This window comes from Equus caballus, chromosome 16 (assembly GCF_041296265.1).
Source record: "Equus caballus isolate H_3958 breed thoroughbred chromosome 16, TB-T2T, whole genome shotgun sequence".
Classification (NCBI taxonomy): Eukaryota; Metazoa; Chordata; class Mammalia; order Perissodactyla; family Equidae; genus Equus; species Equus caballus.
In genome coordinates, this window is record NC_091699.1 from 51,723,977 (window position 1) to 51,740,347 (window position 16,371).

Consider the following 16,371-nt stretch of genomic DNA (forward strand, 5'->3'; position numbering starts at 1 on the left):
TGTCGACCAAGTCAGGGCATTTAACATGAGGGAGTGTCTCCAAACGAATGTGTCGGCCACGGGATTAATGCTGCCATGTGTCCTTTGTGCATCAAGCTCTCCAGCTCTGCCAGAAAAATCAGTTTACCTCCTATGAAGTGAGAAATATGAACATGAAGCAAGAGAGCCAGGGCCCCTCCTGAGATGAACCCAGAGGCCTGGTAGAACGTCCTCCTGTGCCTGGGCCCTGCACTTGGCTGGGGACACTGCAGTGGGCCAGCTCAGCCTTGGGTCTTCCAATCCTGGGGGGCTTGGGGTAGAGTCTAGGTGAACCAGGAGGCTGCGCTGTAGTTAATGGTGGTGACTGCTGGCCTTAGGGGAGGTCAGAGATGGGCTCAATTTCCCCTAGGCCATCTCTTGGGGCTGCCACTGTGTCCTGGAGCTTTCATCCCATGGGACGGAGCTATCAGGCAAATCATTACAGTAAGGACTGAAGGGTGGATTAGAAGCCAAGGGAAGTCTCCAAAGGAACGGAAATGAGAAACAAGGGCGCTGCGCCTGCCTGAAGAAAGGGTTGTGGAGCTGAGAGTGGAGGGGGAGAGGAGCAGGTGGCCAACTCTTCCATGGAGGGAGTAGCTCCCGTGGAGGGTCCAGGCAGGAAGGGCGCTCCGAGTGGATCCCGGGCTCCAGGGAGGTCCGCGGCGTCTGGGCGTCCCCCGCAAGGCTCAGGGCCCCTGCCGACTGGCTGTGTCCCTCTGCGCAGCGGCGGCGGAGGTGGCGGCGCGGCGCGAGCGGGTTGTATGGTGCGCCGTGGGCCCCGAGGAGGAGCGCAAGTGCAAGCAGTGGAGCGACGTGAGCAACCGGAAAGTGGCCTGCGCCTCGGCGTCCACCACCGAGGAGTGCATCGCCCTGGTCCTGGTAGGTGATTACTCCACGCAGTGGGAGCATGCGGCACTTGCAGGTGGGGCCGCGCGCTCCTTAGCGGCCCGCAGGTCCCGGCTCGGGCTCGGAGGCGCTGCCCGGGGCTGAGGCAGGGTCTGCCGCGGGGGGTCTGCGCGGGCAGCGCGCGGTGTGCAAACAGGCGCAGCTGTCTGTTAAAAACTGTGTCTTGTGGGCTTTTCACTCCTCTGATTGTAAGAGCAACTCACGATGCTGGTAGGTAACTTGGAAAATAGAGAAAAGTATGATGTAAGAACAATAAATAGGTAACAACCACTTGTGACCTCACACAGAGAGACACCAGGGTTCAAGTTTTGATAATTACCCTCTCCAGGATTTCTCGGTACATCTGTGCGTAGGCTCGCAACAATACTAGATCACACGAGTTTTGTGGGGTTTAGTTCTTTTCTCTTTACAGTGTATCAAGGCCATTTTGCCAAGTGAATACATATTCTTTGAAAACACTTTTTAAAAAATGATTTCAGAGTATCTTTTGTGTGTATGTGGCTCAGTTTAGCCATGACCCTATTCCTCCTTGTCCCCTTAGATTTTTTTATCAGTAGCCCTGTGATGCCCATCCTTGAATAGAAATCTTCATCCACATCTCTAATTAGTATAGTGGTAAAAAAATTATTAATGGGCCAAAGAGGGAGTTTTGCCATCTTGATGGATCCATCTTCCAGTGATGGAGTGTGGGCTCATGCATTCTGATGGTGAGCCCGTTTAATGATTTGTGCTCATTTGTTGGACAAATTCTGCGCTGCACTTTGAATGTAACGCCAGTGAGCTGAGACTTGATGAAGCTAGCTGTTCCCATCTGTTTCTCCGGTGAATGAGGCTGGTCCAGGAGGGTGTGTCCCAAGAGGGCTCCGAGTATAGAAAGGGTTTCGTTCAGAGGACAGAGAGTTGGTGAAACCTGCTCCTGGTCTTTCCAATGAAGTGACCGCATGAAAGGCATGTGGGGCTAAGTAGAGAATTAGTAGTGCACGTGGGGTTTCCTTTGGGTGCTCAGTTCAAACAACCCCTGCTTGTTTTTGCTGCTTCATTGGGACTTCTGACATAAAGCCATTCTCTCGGAGAGATGTAAAGACAGGTGGGACAGGAAACAGTGTCACTGTGAGGCTGGCAACCTGCTTTGCTTCTGCAGAAAGGAGAAGCGGATGCGCTGAACTTGGATGGAGGATTTATCTACGTTGCGGGCAAGTGTGGTTTGGTGCCTGTCCTGGCAGAGAACCAAAGTAAGTGGGGGCAGGGTCCTCTCAGGTTTATTTCTTCTGGGCTATGGGGGTGGGGGTAGGGACAAGCGACCCTACTCGTGGGTCCAGGGGACATATTAAGATGGAAGGATACATTCAAACAGAAGAATTGGGAAAGAATAAATGAAAGGGGCTGTATTACCTACAGAGCCTATGGTATTGAGAACTGACAAAGCACAGATTGGTTTCCTCTTCTTAATTTTTAAAAAGATTTTAGTAAAGTAAAATATACATGAGGAAAACTGCACAGAAACGTACAACTCAATGACATTTCTCAAACTGGTACGGCCCTGGGCACTAGTGCCCAGATCAAGATACAGCAAGTTTCTCAAGTCTCCTTGTGCCTCCTGTCCCCAGCTCTCATACTCCAGTAAGGCTAATGACTCCTGACTTCAAACGGTATAGATCAATTCTGCCTGTTCTTGAACTTTACGTCAAAGGAGTGGCACAGCATGTGCTTTTTTAATGTCTCTTGCTCAGCATTACATTGGTGTTATTCATCCATATAAGTGTGTAGCTGTAGAATCTTCAGTCTCATTAGTGTTCTATTATGTGACTCCGCTGCAATTATTATCCGTTCTGCCGTGCATGGGCATTTAGGCAATTTCTAGTTGGTGGCTGTTGTGAATAGCGCTGCTATGAACATCTGTGTCCGTGTCTTTTGGTGAGCACGTATATGCATCTCTGCTACACGGAACTGCTCAGACAGTCTCTTCGGATCTGATTCTGTATTGTTGAGATTGAGAAGTTTGTGACTTCTCAATAAAATTGAGTGTTTAATGATCTTGTGCTTGCCTTTATTCTTTTAGAATCCCAGAACAGCAATGCCCCAGATTGTGTGCACAGACCACCAGAAGGTGAGTGGGAATTGGTGGTTTTCAGGCTGAAGGGTAAGTTCTTGCTGCTGGAGGAGGAGGTGGCAGCAACTTTAAAACCTCATGGAAAGAGAAGCAGCCATAGAAGCCATAAGTTCTTTTGAAGATGCAAATAATTTGTAGATAAGTAATCATAATTAACATTTATGTCGATGTTCACACATGACAGAGAACTTTCAGAGTTTCTCATTGTGTCCTGGCCACATGGAAGGAGGGGTGTTACATCCCCATCTCAGATGGATGAGGGGACACTGGCCCAAGTAGTCTCCTGAAGTGCGCCGGATCTCACTCACAGCCATCGATGATACTGTGGTAGATCCTGGCCTTGCACCAGGGGCTCTGTTGCTAAATACCATGCTCTGTGCGCCACACCCACCTGCCTGCCAGAGCTGGTGCTTACTCAGCTTCACGAGAGCTCCCCACCTGCCCCCAGCAGGGGTGTGTCAGGTGCACTCAATCAGGAGGAGGATTGCCACCACATTGACCCTCTCACAGTGCGGGGCTGGTTCACACTCAGCACAGGGAGACACACCCCCTGCATCCACGGGGCACTTGGTCTGGTGGTTGTCATTGCTCTGGCCCGATGCATATTGCAGTCGGTGATTTATGCACTCTTGGGGTCGCACTTGTTCAGCATTTGATGCTTTAGTGGCCTTTATCTAAAGGTGAATTCCTGGTTTGTAACTCAGGGACAGTGTGTGGCTGGTCGACGACAGTCCCCAGCAATCACCTAAAGGATCAACTTTTCCCCCTATTTCAGATCAATCTCACCTTAACATAGAGCAGCAGCTTAAGCCTTTTTGGTCTACCTGACAATGGCCAGTTGTCTGGGGGAATCATTGCTGGTGATGCTTCTTGGCCTGTTTTGGCCTGGGTTGCCAAAGACAGTTGCACTATAGAGCCCATGTGCTAGGCCCTCTGGAGGTTAAGACTTGCTCTTCTGTCGTCCAAGGGTATCTGGCAGTGGCGGTTGTCAGGAAATCAGATGCTGACCTCACTTGGAATTCTCTGAGTGGCAAGAAGTCCTGCCATACCGGCGTGGGCAGGACCGCAGGCTGGAACATCCCCATGGGCCTGCTCTTCAACCAGACAGGCTCCTGCAAGTTTGGTAAGGATTCCGAGGTAGTCGTGGGTGGGTCATCCTGAGGGGTAGACACATGGAGCTGTAGAAAGTTTGGGGGGGGTGCGGGGATTTGTAGGCTGACTGTGGCCCGCAGCCCCTTTTGGTGTAAGTAGGCTGTCCCTGTGGCTGCCTCCTTCAGTCATGGATGGATGCACTGAGCGGTTCTCCCCACAGCACTCCCCATGCCCCATCCACCCTACCCCAAGGTCAAACACTGGAATATCAGTCTGTCTCTCTGCACCCTAAGAATGGATGCAGATTCTGAGATGTCCAAATGTTATTTTTTGCCTCTTAGATCTCCAGATCTAAATTCCTCACGGGTGCTGGCTTGCTAATTTGGGCAAAGGCCCCTGCCTACCTCATGATAGGTGACTTCTGTTCCTAGACAGAACTGACTTCTTACTCCACACTGCAAAGGAAACCAAATAAGACCTCAGGGATTCTGACCCAGCCTGCTTCTGGGGCCTCTCTACCTGCTGTACCCCATGCTCACGCTGTGTTCATAAGCCGTGCCCTGCCTGCTATGGGCCCGGTGACATGGCGTGTGGCATGTTCTTGTGGTGGCTCACCTCTTGTGCAGGCATCTCTTCAGGTGGGGTCCTGCTACCCTTTAAATGGATTTGTGATCCTGGCTCGGGCAGGCTTGCAAGTGGCTCTGTTCCTCACCAGCAGTGCACACTGTTGTCGCTCTCTCCAGCACCCTTGGCTGCCTCTGAGCTGTGGGGAAGCTGCCAGGACTTCAATGAGGTGCTCCCCAGCCTTTTCCTGAGACTGGCACGTGGTGTGGCTCTTCCAGTTCAGGGGCTGCACGAGGCTGGCCATGGGTGCTACTTGCTCATGGGGGCAGGGCTTGCTTGTCACCTTTGTTTCCTCTTTTCTTAACCTATATTAATCCATATTAACTCCTTCATGTGAGTTAAATCATACGATGAGTTCGTTCAGGTTAGGTTCAGCTGCAAGGACAGGAAACCCCAAGTAGTATTAGAGGCTTAAACAAGACAGAAGTTTATTTCTCTTTCATGTAGGGGAAGCCCAGAGGTGGATTGTCTGGAGCTAGTATGATGACAACATAGTGTCAGGGACCCAGGCTTCAGACTTCTGGCTACTCTGACACAGGTGGCTTCCATGCTCAAGGTTCTCACATGGCCCATGTCACAACTGGAGGTCCAGTCCCCGCTTATCCATTCCATATGCAGGATGAAGGAAGGGAAGGAGAAGGGGCAAAAGGCATGTGCCAGCTGTCCTTTAAGGATGTTTCCAAGACACTGGCACCCAGCACTCCTGCTCATATTTCACTGACCAGGATGTAGCCACATGGCTGTGCTAGCCATAGGGCATCTGATAAGGCTAGTCTTTATTCTAAGGGACCAGATGACCAGGTAAAAAGGGTTGCCATTACTGAGGAAAAGGGGAAATCAGATCCTGGAGTAGGTAACCAGTAGGGTCTGCTGCAGATGGCCATCAAGTTCATCACTTGAGTCCCCAGCTTGAGGCTGTGATGACGGGACCCTCTGAGTAGAAGTCACAGACTCTCTTCCCAATCCCCAGTCAGGCTTCTTGTCAGTGCATACAGTCTGAAGCTTTTCTGGTTTCTGGTGGGTCCTGGCTTGGTGGTAACAAGCCACTACTTGTGATAGTGACTGTGTTCTATCTGTCCTGGGCAATACAATGAACTGAAATCAAGCTGTGTCACCTGTTAAGTAGAGGTTGTTTACGTTGACTCAGGTAGGAAGAGCTGACTTCCCATGTTTCTTCTCTCCAGATAAATTCTTTAGTCAAAGCTGTGCCCCTGGAGCTGACCCACAATCCAGTCTCTGTGCACTATGTGTTGGCAACAACGAGAATGAGAACAAGTGCATGCCCAACAGCGAGGAGAGATACTATGGCTACACTGGGGCTTTCAGGTGAGTGCTGCGGCCGGACTTCACGAGGATAGGGCTGTGTCCCTTGTCCTCCAGCATCTTGGCACTGCATTTCCAGGGGGCCAGAAGTGGCCTGTCACAGCAGAGCCAGGGTCAGCCTGGGGGTTGGCTAATGGGCAGCACCAGTGAGGGCTCCTCTCACCACATCCACCACTCTGGAGAGTGGAGGCCGGCACCAGGGCTCTCTGACCTCAGCTCTGCTGGGCTCCTTCCTATGGCCTGGAGCCAAAGTCAACCTTGTTGGGCCTCAAGGTCCTCAGCTTAAAAGTCAAATGGGTAGAGTATGTGTTATGTTAAGTCCTTTCTGCAGTTCAGTTTTATAGGGAAGAATTCTCTTTCCCATAGCCACCACTCTCCTCTCATCTAGGTCATCAGTATGTCTTACTTTTCACTTTTCTCTTTGATTTTGGCCTTAGAAATGGCAGAGAAGGTAGTATTGCAGTGTTATTCTTCTCTAGTGAAGTGGAAAGTAACCGAAAAATAAATTTTCAGAATTCACCGCTTATAACCACTTGGTGATCCACAGTAACTGTCCAACCTGTGTTTTACAATCCCATTCGTCTGGAGGTTGCTTCTCAGCGGTGCTATCAGTGCTTGAAGGGCACTGAGTCCTCCCCAGTCGCTTTTCTCCACGAATATATTTCACCACCAGATGGCGTCATGTATCCAAGAAGGATGGTGGCCAAGCTGGTCTTTGAACTTTTTAGTATAAATTTAGTAGCTGCCTCTCCAGTGATGGGATGATATAAAGGTAGCTTTTACGGTACTCTAAGTGACTCATAAAAAAAGTATTCTGTGACTATACAAACATATCTCTAATAGACTAAGGATTTTCAAATGGAATATTTGTGATGTGATTCCACTCAAAAATATAGAGTAGACATGTCTGATAAAAACCCCAAAGAATCATGTTTTGGGTTTTTTTCAAACCTACGGCAAGGCATTATTTCACTAGAAACACCTACACTTTAGTATTTCTATTTATACTAGAAGAAAATGCTTTGTCTTTTCTTCAAATTGAAAGCTGGAACCAGAAGTCCTATTTACCTTTCTATTTCTAACTAACATCCTTATATTGCTGGTTTTAAATATTTAGCTGTCGGCTATCTTCTGCTGACTTTCTGTTATGGAAGCAGACGTAGCCTCATACTGCCCCTACGCCTCTTCTACCCCTCAGCCACAAACTTCACCTCCTTTTACTACCCAAGAAGATGATGTCATATTCAGGGCTTACATTATTATGAGTGTGTAAATATTATTCTCATATTAAATATGTGATGTAAGATCGTATCTCCCTTACTGTACAAAGTGTTTGTTTACTCTGGAGTTAATAGGCGTCTTACTATTTGTTTAGTTTTCTGTGCTTTCTAAAAAAATGACTAATTCATCTCAAAACCCTCTATCAGTAGTCTAAATCTCCTGACGATGCAGACACAAGTAGAGCAGGTGCCGTCTCAGTTTCGTCATTTACTTGGGAGCGTGGCTTCTGAAGACTGCCATCCTCTTGCCCTCCTCTGGACCGGTGCCCTCTAGGCCTTCTGCACATCTGTGGTCCGAGGAGTCCCGTTGACCATCGTTCTGGGATTTCCCTTTGACTTACTTCATGTTAAATTGCCTATGCCTTGGGTCTTAGATCTTTAGCTCTCTTGGTTTTGTTGGAACAGAACACATCTTCTTGAGTTGCTGTTTTTTCAGCATTTACATGTCTGAAAATTTATCTTTATTCTACCCTTCAAATGACGTATTGTTTGGCTGGGTTACTAAGTGTAGATTGGAGAGCATTTTCCTAAGGAATTTTGACAGAATTTTTGTATCTGGGAAATGGTAGCATTAGGCTATTTTGACCAACTCTCACACTAAAAGTAAGCAAAAATGCCAGATTAAGTACACACATACACACGTTCTTAAGAACATTGAATAACTGACAAAGTAATAAGGGATTGTTAGGCTAAAATCTAAGGGAAAATAGGAATTCAGAGAGCTAAGTGGAGGCACTTTGTCCTGAGGGCATTTACCTATTCTGACAAATTTGAACCTAGATGTTACATGCGCCTTTAAGGTAAAAGTGAATGAGAAGTGACTTCCATGCCTTCTCCCAGGGCCTTCAGGTTGCCTGGATGCTGAGGAATACAGAGAGGAAAATACACACCATCCTTGAGAAATTGAAACCATGAGCCAGCTCTTGCATGGATTTGCAGCTCAAACTTGTGTGCCATAGGATGGTCTGGACATTCTCAACTCACATTTCTATCTAAGTGGTCTCAGACTAGTGGTCCCCTTAGGAACCTGTCCGGAACCTTCAGGTTAGGCCTCAAAGACTGCTCAAAAATACTCTTTCAATAACAATGAGAAGTACATGGTGAAAATTATATTTAAATATAATAATAATTATAATTAAGTATAATATTAACCAGACACACAGCGAAAAAAGTCACCAGAAGCAAAATCCAGCAGGAAAAAACAAGTCAATATTTTTAAAAAGGAAGAAATAGAACTTCTAGAAGGCGGGGTGGGGGGGGGGGCAAGAAATTGCAATTAGCTGTCCAATTGACCAGTCTAACAGATTAGACATAGCTAAAAAGAGAAGTAATGCAGTGGAAGATATGTGAAAAAATTAATCCAGAATGTAACATAGAAAGTCAGAAAATATAGCAAACACAAAATTTTAAAAGCATTAATCCATTGTCTTCTGAACCTAGAGTTTCTGTTAAGAAATCTGATGCCATTTTTGATTCCTGATTCTTTGCGTATGGCTTTCTTTCTTTTTGAAAAAAATTTTTGTTTGAGTTTTCAGCAATTTACTTTTGGCTTCCTGATTCTGAGAGAATAAGCTTTTAAAGTTTATGAAATGTCTTAGACAAACAAGTCACACAAAGAATATTTTGTGAAGAATAAATAAATCAGACACATAGGATTTATATTTCTCTCTAAGTGTACAGAGATTTAACAACGAATGAAAACTATTCTTTAGGAAAAATGAGTTTTGGGTTTCATCAAAGGTAAAATGCTTTTAAAACCAGTTTCTTGAAAACTTTTTGGGTTTAAAAATAAAAAAATAAATACTAGTTTTAAAAACTATTTTTTTTTATCTCCAATGTTCTGAAACTTCATAATGCTATTTATGTAAGTCTTCTTTCAATTCATTAGATTGGGCACTTGGTGGACCCTTTTCATCTGGAAACTCAAGTTGTTCAGTTCTGGGAAATTTTACTTCATTATTTACTTGATAAGTTCCCTCCTGTTTTCTCTAATTTACCTCTCTTTTGTTTCCCTCCCCAAAGCCTCAGTACATAGTTGTATATTCTAGTTGTAGGTCCTTCCAGTTCTCTGTGAGCTGCCGCCACAGCATGGCTACTGACAGACGAGTGGTGTGGTTCCACACCTAGGAACAGAACCCAGGCTGCCAAAGCAGAGTGCGCCGAACTTTAACCTCTAGGCCGTCAGGGCTGGATCTCCAATATTTCTTTAAACTTTAATTCTTAAATTATAGACTCTCCTAGATTATCATCTCATTTTCTTTTTCTTTCTTTTTTATTATCTGCTCTGTATCTTCTAGTTTCTGGGATATTTGCTCAGTTTAAGCTTCTAATCATTATATCATTTTTAAGAATTTTTTTGATTATTAGTTTTTACTTCCTGAGAATTCTTTTTGTGTTCTGACTGCTGCTTTTGTAGACCTCCTGTTCTTCTTTTATGAGTGCTGCCTTTCTTTCATCTCTTTAATGACATCAATTGTAGTATTTTTCACAAGTTTTACTCTCCCTCCTATGTTGTCACTGTATCCTCTGAGTATAATTGCTTTGATTTCCATCTTTTCTTGTCTTTCTTCAAATACCAATGGCCTCTGGCTGTCTCCCATATTTAAGAGTGAAGCGCCAGAGCTGACTGTTAGTTCTGCATCAGTTGCCACGTCTTGGCGAGTGTAGGTCTCACTGTAGGGCACTTGGTTTGTGTCACTTCACTGTGGGGCATCCAAATCTCAGAATCTGTAGATGTTTTCCTTGAGTTGATCAGATTCTCCAGACAAGGAATCCTCTGTCTGCTTCTTGGGAGGCTGAGCTGGGGCGAGAGGCTGTGGTTCAACCTTCTGGCTATAGTTTCGCTCCACTCTCTGATTTCCGAGTTGGGCCTCTGCTCTCAGCTGTGTTTGGTTGTCTAGTTCATAGTGTTATTCAGGTTCAACTTCCCCATGAACAAACCTTCAGCCTTCCGCCAGGCAAGTGGGGAGCCGTCTCCCAGCTGCGTGGGACGGGAGGGCACCCAGACTGCATCTCTGCAGGCTCTTTCGGGTCCCGTTGTCAGCCACTTTCAGTGAGACCTAGCCCTTGTAACTGCTGAGTCTTTCTGGAGCTCTGCTGTGCACAGCAGCTTTCTTCTAGGCTTCCCCCACTCCACCCTACGTGACAGCTTTCTTTGCTCTGCTGGGTCAATTACTGCTCATCCGTTTGCTCTCTTAACTTTCAAACATTATCACTATCATCTTCTCTCTCCCCACCCTCCACCCCTCATGGCTTATGGCTTTTTTAAAAATCTCATTAATGTCATTTTATTGGGATTTTAGAAGGCAGGAAAGTATACGTGTATGTTCAATCTTCCATTTTAAACCATAAGTTCCTGAAAATCTTCATCTTTATCTTTTCTATGTTTACTTTCAAGTTTCAGATTTTGGAATATATATTATAGATATTTATGAAAACTCTAATAGTTTCTCTTCTCTGGCACTGAGTTTGTTTTCTGGAATATTTTAGGTGCCTGGCTGAGAAGGCTGGAGACGTTGCATTTGTGAAAGATGTCACTGTCCTGCAGAACACAGATGGTGAGTGAAGATGTTTCTCTTTCCCCTTCAGAGCAGAGTCTTTGGCCTCACAACACATGCTAGTGTTCACATCTGCAGTTGGGAAGCTATATGCCCTTTGCCAGACTTTTGATCGAGTTCATGCCGAAGTTTTTTACCTCAGCATGCAACATGGTAACATCTACAAGGGTCGCCTTGATTTTGGAAGCGAACTCTTCCCCCATCCCACTTGCCACACACACACACACGCCAGCCATACTCAGTAGTAACTGTCTCCCCGGCTTTGTCTCGTCAGCCACAGAAGCGCAGCGTCTGCCTGTCCCCACGTAAGGGACACTGAATGTGGATGATACTACAAAAAATTTGAGCATATGTGAATAAGATTTCCCGTTTACAAAAGGAAGTAGTGGCCTTCATTCAGCCCCACGTGAGCCCTCGTCTCAAAACTCCTTAGGAGTGAACAGGGACAGAACACAGGCAGAGGCAGATGACGAAAGATAGCCAACCTACCAGGCAGTGTTGAATAAGCACTCTCCCTTCTGATCTCTAGATGAAACTATGAAGGACCAAATTCAAGACTCCTAGCCATTTGCTGCCTTCTGACCTGCACCTCTTTCCTTAGTCCCCACTCAGCCTCCCCACCCCTCCTCCTCAGCAGATGACTTGCCACTTCGTCCCCTGAGAAAGAATTGCCTCAACTGTCTGCCTCCCTCCTTTGAAGGCACCAACAGTCACGGCCGCTCCTCCCTCCTCACGGCTCTCGGGAGAGGCATTGAGGACATATAATGGACATATAAACGTGGAATAATCTCAATATCAAATAGACAAAGCTAAGAGAATGGATGAAGTGTTTTCTTGAGGGGAGAGGACAGAAGGAGAGAAGCAGGGACCTGAACAATGAACCTGTATTTACACACACACGAACATGCATACGATTACATTTTGAATTTATGAACCATTAATCTAAGTGACCTCCATGGATCAGATTGATGTCAAATTTAATTTTAAGCTTCTCTGGGATTTTACAACTGTATTTTATTGGCATTGACTAAATATATTTGATAAACCCATAGTTGTTCCTGTCCTTTCTCTGGTTACACTAAGAGTGTTTGAATATGAAAGAAAAGAAAATAATTTCTTCTTAAACTTAGACCAGCTATTCTTTTTCTGGAACTCACTGGAAAATATGGCACAGGTGGAGAATTTCCTTTTTAAAAATTAAAAAAATGTTTAACAGCTTTATTGAGATACAATTCACATACTGTAAAATCCACCCATTCAGAGTGTACAGTTCAGTGGTCTCCAGCACAACCACAGAGTTGTGCAACCACCAGCACAATCTGATTCTAGAACACTTACATAACCCCATAAAGAAACCCTGCACCTATTAGTGGTCACTTCCCCAGAGCTGCAATCATCAATCCACTTTCTGTCTCTGTAGATTTGCCTATTCTAGACATTTCACGTAAATGGAATCCTGCAATATCTGGCCTTTTGTGACTAGCTTCTTTCACTTAGCATCATGTTTTCAGGGTTCATCCAGGTTGTAGCATGATTCAGTCCTTCACTCCTTTTTACGGCTGAATTCCATTCCATTGCATGGACGCAGCACTAACTTTGCTATGTTTGGAGTTCGGCTCGCTCGTGCAGGATGAGGCTGCCTTCTGTCTCCTTTATATCACTGCAACCTCAGTGTGTGCATCTTAAGAGGCCTTTGGATGGTCACATACACCCAGAAAGGACCCTTTAACTATACTGGGCAGCCGTGGCTGATGCTGCCTTCATTCTCTCCCCAGGAAAGAACAGTGAACCGTGGGCTAAGGATTTGAAGCAGGAGGACTTTGAGCTACTGTGCCTTGATGGCACCCGGAAGCCTGTGGCTGAGGCTGAGAGCTGCCACCTGGCCAGGGCCCCAAATCATGCTGTGGTATCTCAGAGTGATAGGGCACAACACCTGAAAAAGGTGCTGTTCCTCCAACAGGTATGGACCACCAGGGCCTCCTGCCCTTTCTTAACTGCGTGGGCTCCTGTTAGGGGGACAATCACAACGCCCGGTGATTCTTTCTAGTCCCTCTGCTTGAAGCTGCTGATGACAGTATTTGCTTCATGCTGTGGCGCTGCACAGAGCCTCGATGAGGACAACAGAGGCTTCCGATGCTGGGCTTTCTGGAACTAACCTGACTTCTGCCCGGAGTCTCATGCACCTGAACTTGTGCTCACTGCCTGGCTTGGAGATGCTTTCTCTCCTTGTCCTTACTTCTGTTCTTCAGGCAAATGAGGCACGCGATTGAGCCTTCCTCCCTCATGCCAACGTGGAGCGTGATTTACTCTGGTGATGTTTCTTGAGCCTGGGCCAACTGAGCAATGTTCTAGACAAGGCCCTGCATGTGTAATCTCTGAAAAACAGCAAACCCAGAGCTCCTATAGATTTAAGGCTCTCTATGTGAAGTGGTTTGAAGGAAATCCTGCAATTTCCTTCAAGTCTGTGATTCTCTATTAGAGCTTCTAGTCTTGTGTTAAAACATCAGATCTCTAAGTGTGCTTTAAAGACGGTGGCCCTGGAATGGTAATAATAGGCCTCAAACTGGCATTCACGGAGCCCTCACTGTGGCACACTCCCTTGGTCTGCTGTCACTGAGGTGCTTGGTTCTCATAGTTCACCCCTGCAGGAGCCCTGGGCATGGAGAAGGAACTGTGGCCAAGTTGGCTAAGTAACTTGCCCAAGGCAACGATCTGGTCAGTGGCAGAGACGATTTCCCGTGCAGACTGCCTCTCTGGGAGAGCTGGCCTATTAGAATTCTATAGGTGACCAGCTTTGGGGGCAGATCTCAAAAATCTTCAGCCGTCATCTAGTCACTTATAAGAAGTTCTAAGGGAAGAGGCCACAAACTAAGAAGACAGGAGAGATGGCAGGAGGTGAGATCAGAAGGCGTGAGGGGCCTGGACGCTGCTCAGGGTGCGTCTCCCACCTGGGGCATGGGCAGCAAGAGGACACAGGCAGCGGAAGACCCAGCCAAGGCAGTGGAACAGCTCTAGGACTCAGGTCCTTTTGCCCCACCATTTTCCCAGGGCTGATCCTGGATGGAAGAAATGTCCTTGGCCTTCCCCAATCCGTAAACTCTCCTGTTTTCCTTGGCTGCTCACTGACTGTTGGCCTTTTGGACACAGGATCAGTTTGGAGGAAATGGACCTGACTGCCCGGGCAAGTTTTGCTTATTCAAGTCTGAAACCAAAAACCTTCTGTTCAACGACAACACTGAATGTCTGGCTGAACTCCAAGGCAAAACAACATATGAGCAATATTTGGGATCAGAGTATGTCACGTCCATCACTAATCTGAGACGCTGCTCGAGCTCCCGTAAGTGGACATAGATAGTGTCACTGAGAAACCACCATGGGGGAAGGTCAAGATTGGAGGGCCAGACAGCATTCTAGGAATGAAGATGGGTATAAAATGTTAAGGCAATATAGCGTTTCTGTGCCTCAGGAAATGGCAGTCTCATTGATAAGGTGAAAGAATTAAGAGAATAAACTAAAGTAGTAGATAATATGCTAGATTTTATAATGCTGATAGTGACTGTCACGGAATTTTTAGAAACTGATCATTCATTTTATTTTATTTATTAACTTTATTCAGTAAAATGAAGTGTGAGTGTGTGTGTATACACGCATGTACATAAATATATATACATATGTAATGAGAAATGATAAATTCTGGTTTCTAGACAGTTACCATAAATACCAACTATATTTGAGAACATAAATTCTCAAAAGACATTTTAGCCAGGAAAATGTATTGACAATAATTTAATCCTTTAAAACATTTAGAAGACATCGCAAAGTATTGTCAGGCTCCAGGCGATGATTCTCGAATTTCAGCATGCACTGGGTTCATCCAGATTCCTTTTTCCCCGTGCCTCACCCAGGGAGTCAGAGGCATTGAGGGGGTGGTGGTCCAGGGGTGGGGTTCGGGCCAAGAATCTCTGTATCAGTGGTTCTTAACTGATTTTGCCCCCAAGGAGGCATCTGGCAATGCCTGCCGATATTTTTGATTCTCACAACTTAGGGGGTGCTGCTGGTGTCTGTGGGCAGAAGCCAAGGATGCTAAAGAAAGCACAGAGCAGCTCTCACAACAAAGCACTTCCTGGCCCGGAATGTCAATAGTGCTAAGGTCGAGAAACCCTGCTCTGTACCACCGACATCTCAGGGAATTGTGAGGCAGCTGGCTCTAGGACTGCCCTTGGAGAAACGTGGCTGTGGGGCTATTCCTGTAAGCAGCCAGCTCCCAACTGCATAGGCCCTATGCCGCGTTGGGGCAAGGCCTGTCTGTCCAGGCTGAAACCCCAGCATTTAGCACAGTGACTCACACAGAGCAGGGGCTCAGCAAGTATTTGTGAATGAATGAATGAGAAGGTGAACACTGTTGCAAACAGATTTGCGTGAAGACCATGTTGTTAATGGCTCATATTCCAGAAGAAGTTAGAGGACCATCAATGTCTTGTGAACTTGAGAATGTGGCTGGTCAGTTCAATTAGAGACAAGTGGGGTGGGGGGTTGTACCTCTCAGGCCAGAGTAGGGAAACCCCCTGGTTGGGAGGCCAGAGCTGCTGTGTTCCCTTGGACACTGTGGCTGCTAGGAGGAGGGGCAGTGGGGAAATGTGAGCAGGGCAAGCAGAAAGTCTTTGTTCTGGTATCCTCCTTAATTGATTTATTGACTAAAAAAAGAGGAAGTCAGTTTCTGAATCTATTGCTTTGTTGTGTCCCACAGCGCTTCTGGAAGCCTGCGCCTTCCTGAGGGCATAAAGTCAGAGAAGACGGCCCGGTGTCCCTGGGGGAGCCTCAGCCCCTCGCCGCTCCCAGCCCTCACCCCCTTCCTGAGAGTGATGCTCGCCAGACTCATCTGCTTTCACAGTTTCCGCTGTCATCTTAGCAAGAAATAAAATGAGAAATGCTGTTGATTTTCATTCCTTATAAAGTGCCGTTCATATTTTCTAGAATTTTATACTGAAGTCACATGTCTGACCAAATACCTGTACAGCTGGACTTTTCCTTCCAAGTTTTCCAGGGCCAACTTCTCCTCCTTCAGCAGCTGCAGCTTTGGGTATGATGCCCGATGGCCTGGAATCTAAGGACAGGCTGAGCAACCATTCTCCCCAAGGGCATCTGGTTGGTCATTCACATAGTTGTCTGTGTGTGTGTATGGGTGTGTGTGAGCGTGTGCAGGGGTGAATGTGCATGTGTATGTATGTACATGAGTGCGTGTGTATGCATGTGTGAGTGTTGTCAACAAAAATAATCCATAACCAATCTATAAATGAAAATGTGGGTGAGTTTATTCTGAGACAAAGGTAAGGACCATATAGCCTGGGGCCTTCCTTCTTCAAGGAAGGAAGGGCACTAAAGAAGTGGGGTGTACAGAGTGATTATATATCCTCAAAGAGTATGTTTCACATGATTGAAATGTCCCTTTTACACTAGTCAT

The 16,371-nt window shown here is 46.3% G+C and overlaps 1 protein-coding gene across 1 annotated transcript in view; it reads left to right on the top strand.

The window, feature by feature from the left end:
* The window catches only part of LTF (lactotransferrin), a 28,673-nt gene extending 12,838 nt beyond the window's left edge, over window positions 1-15,835 (top strand). Inside the window, 9 exon segments of the mRNA NM_001163974.1 lie at window positions 743-897; window positions 2,066-2,156; window positions 2,984-3,031; window positions 4,002-4,157; window positions 5,935-6,076; window positions 10,843-10,910; window positions 12,686-12,870; window positions 14,058-14,247; window positions 15,658-15,835. Of these exon segments, the coding sequence (NP_001157446.1) occupies window positions 743-897; window positions 2,066-2,156; window positions 2,984-3,031; window positions 4,002-4,157; window positions 5,935-6,076; window positions 10,843-10,910; window positions 12,686-12,870; window positions 14,058-14,247; window positions 15,658-15,692 (1,070 nt within the window). The 3' untranslated portion in view covers window positions 15,693-15,835.
* The last annotated feature ends 536 nt before the right edge of the window (window positions 15,836-16,371 follow it).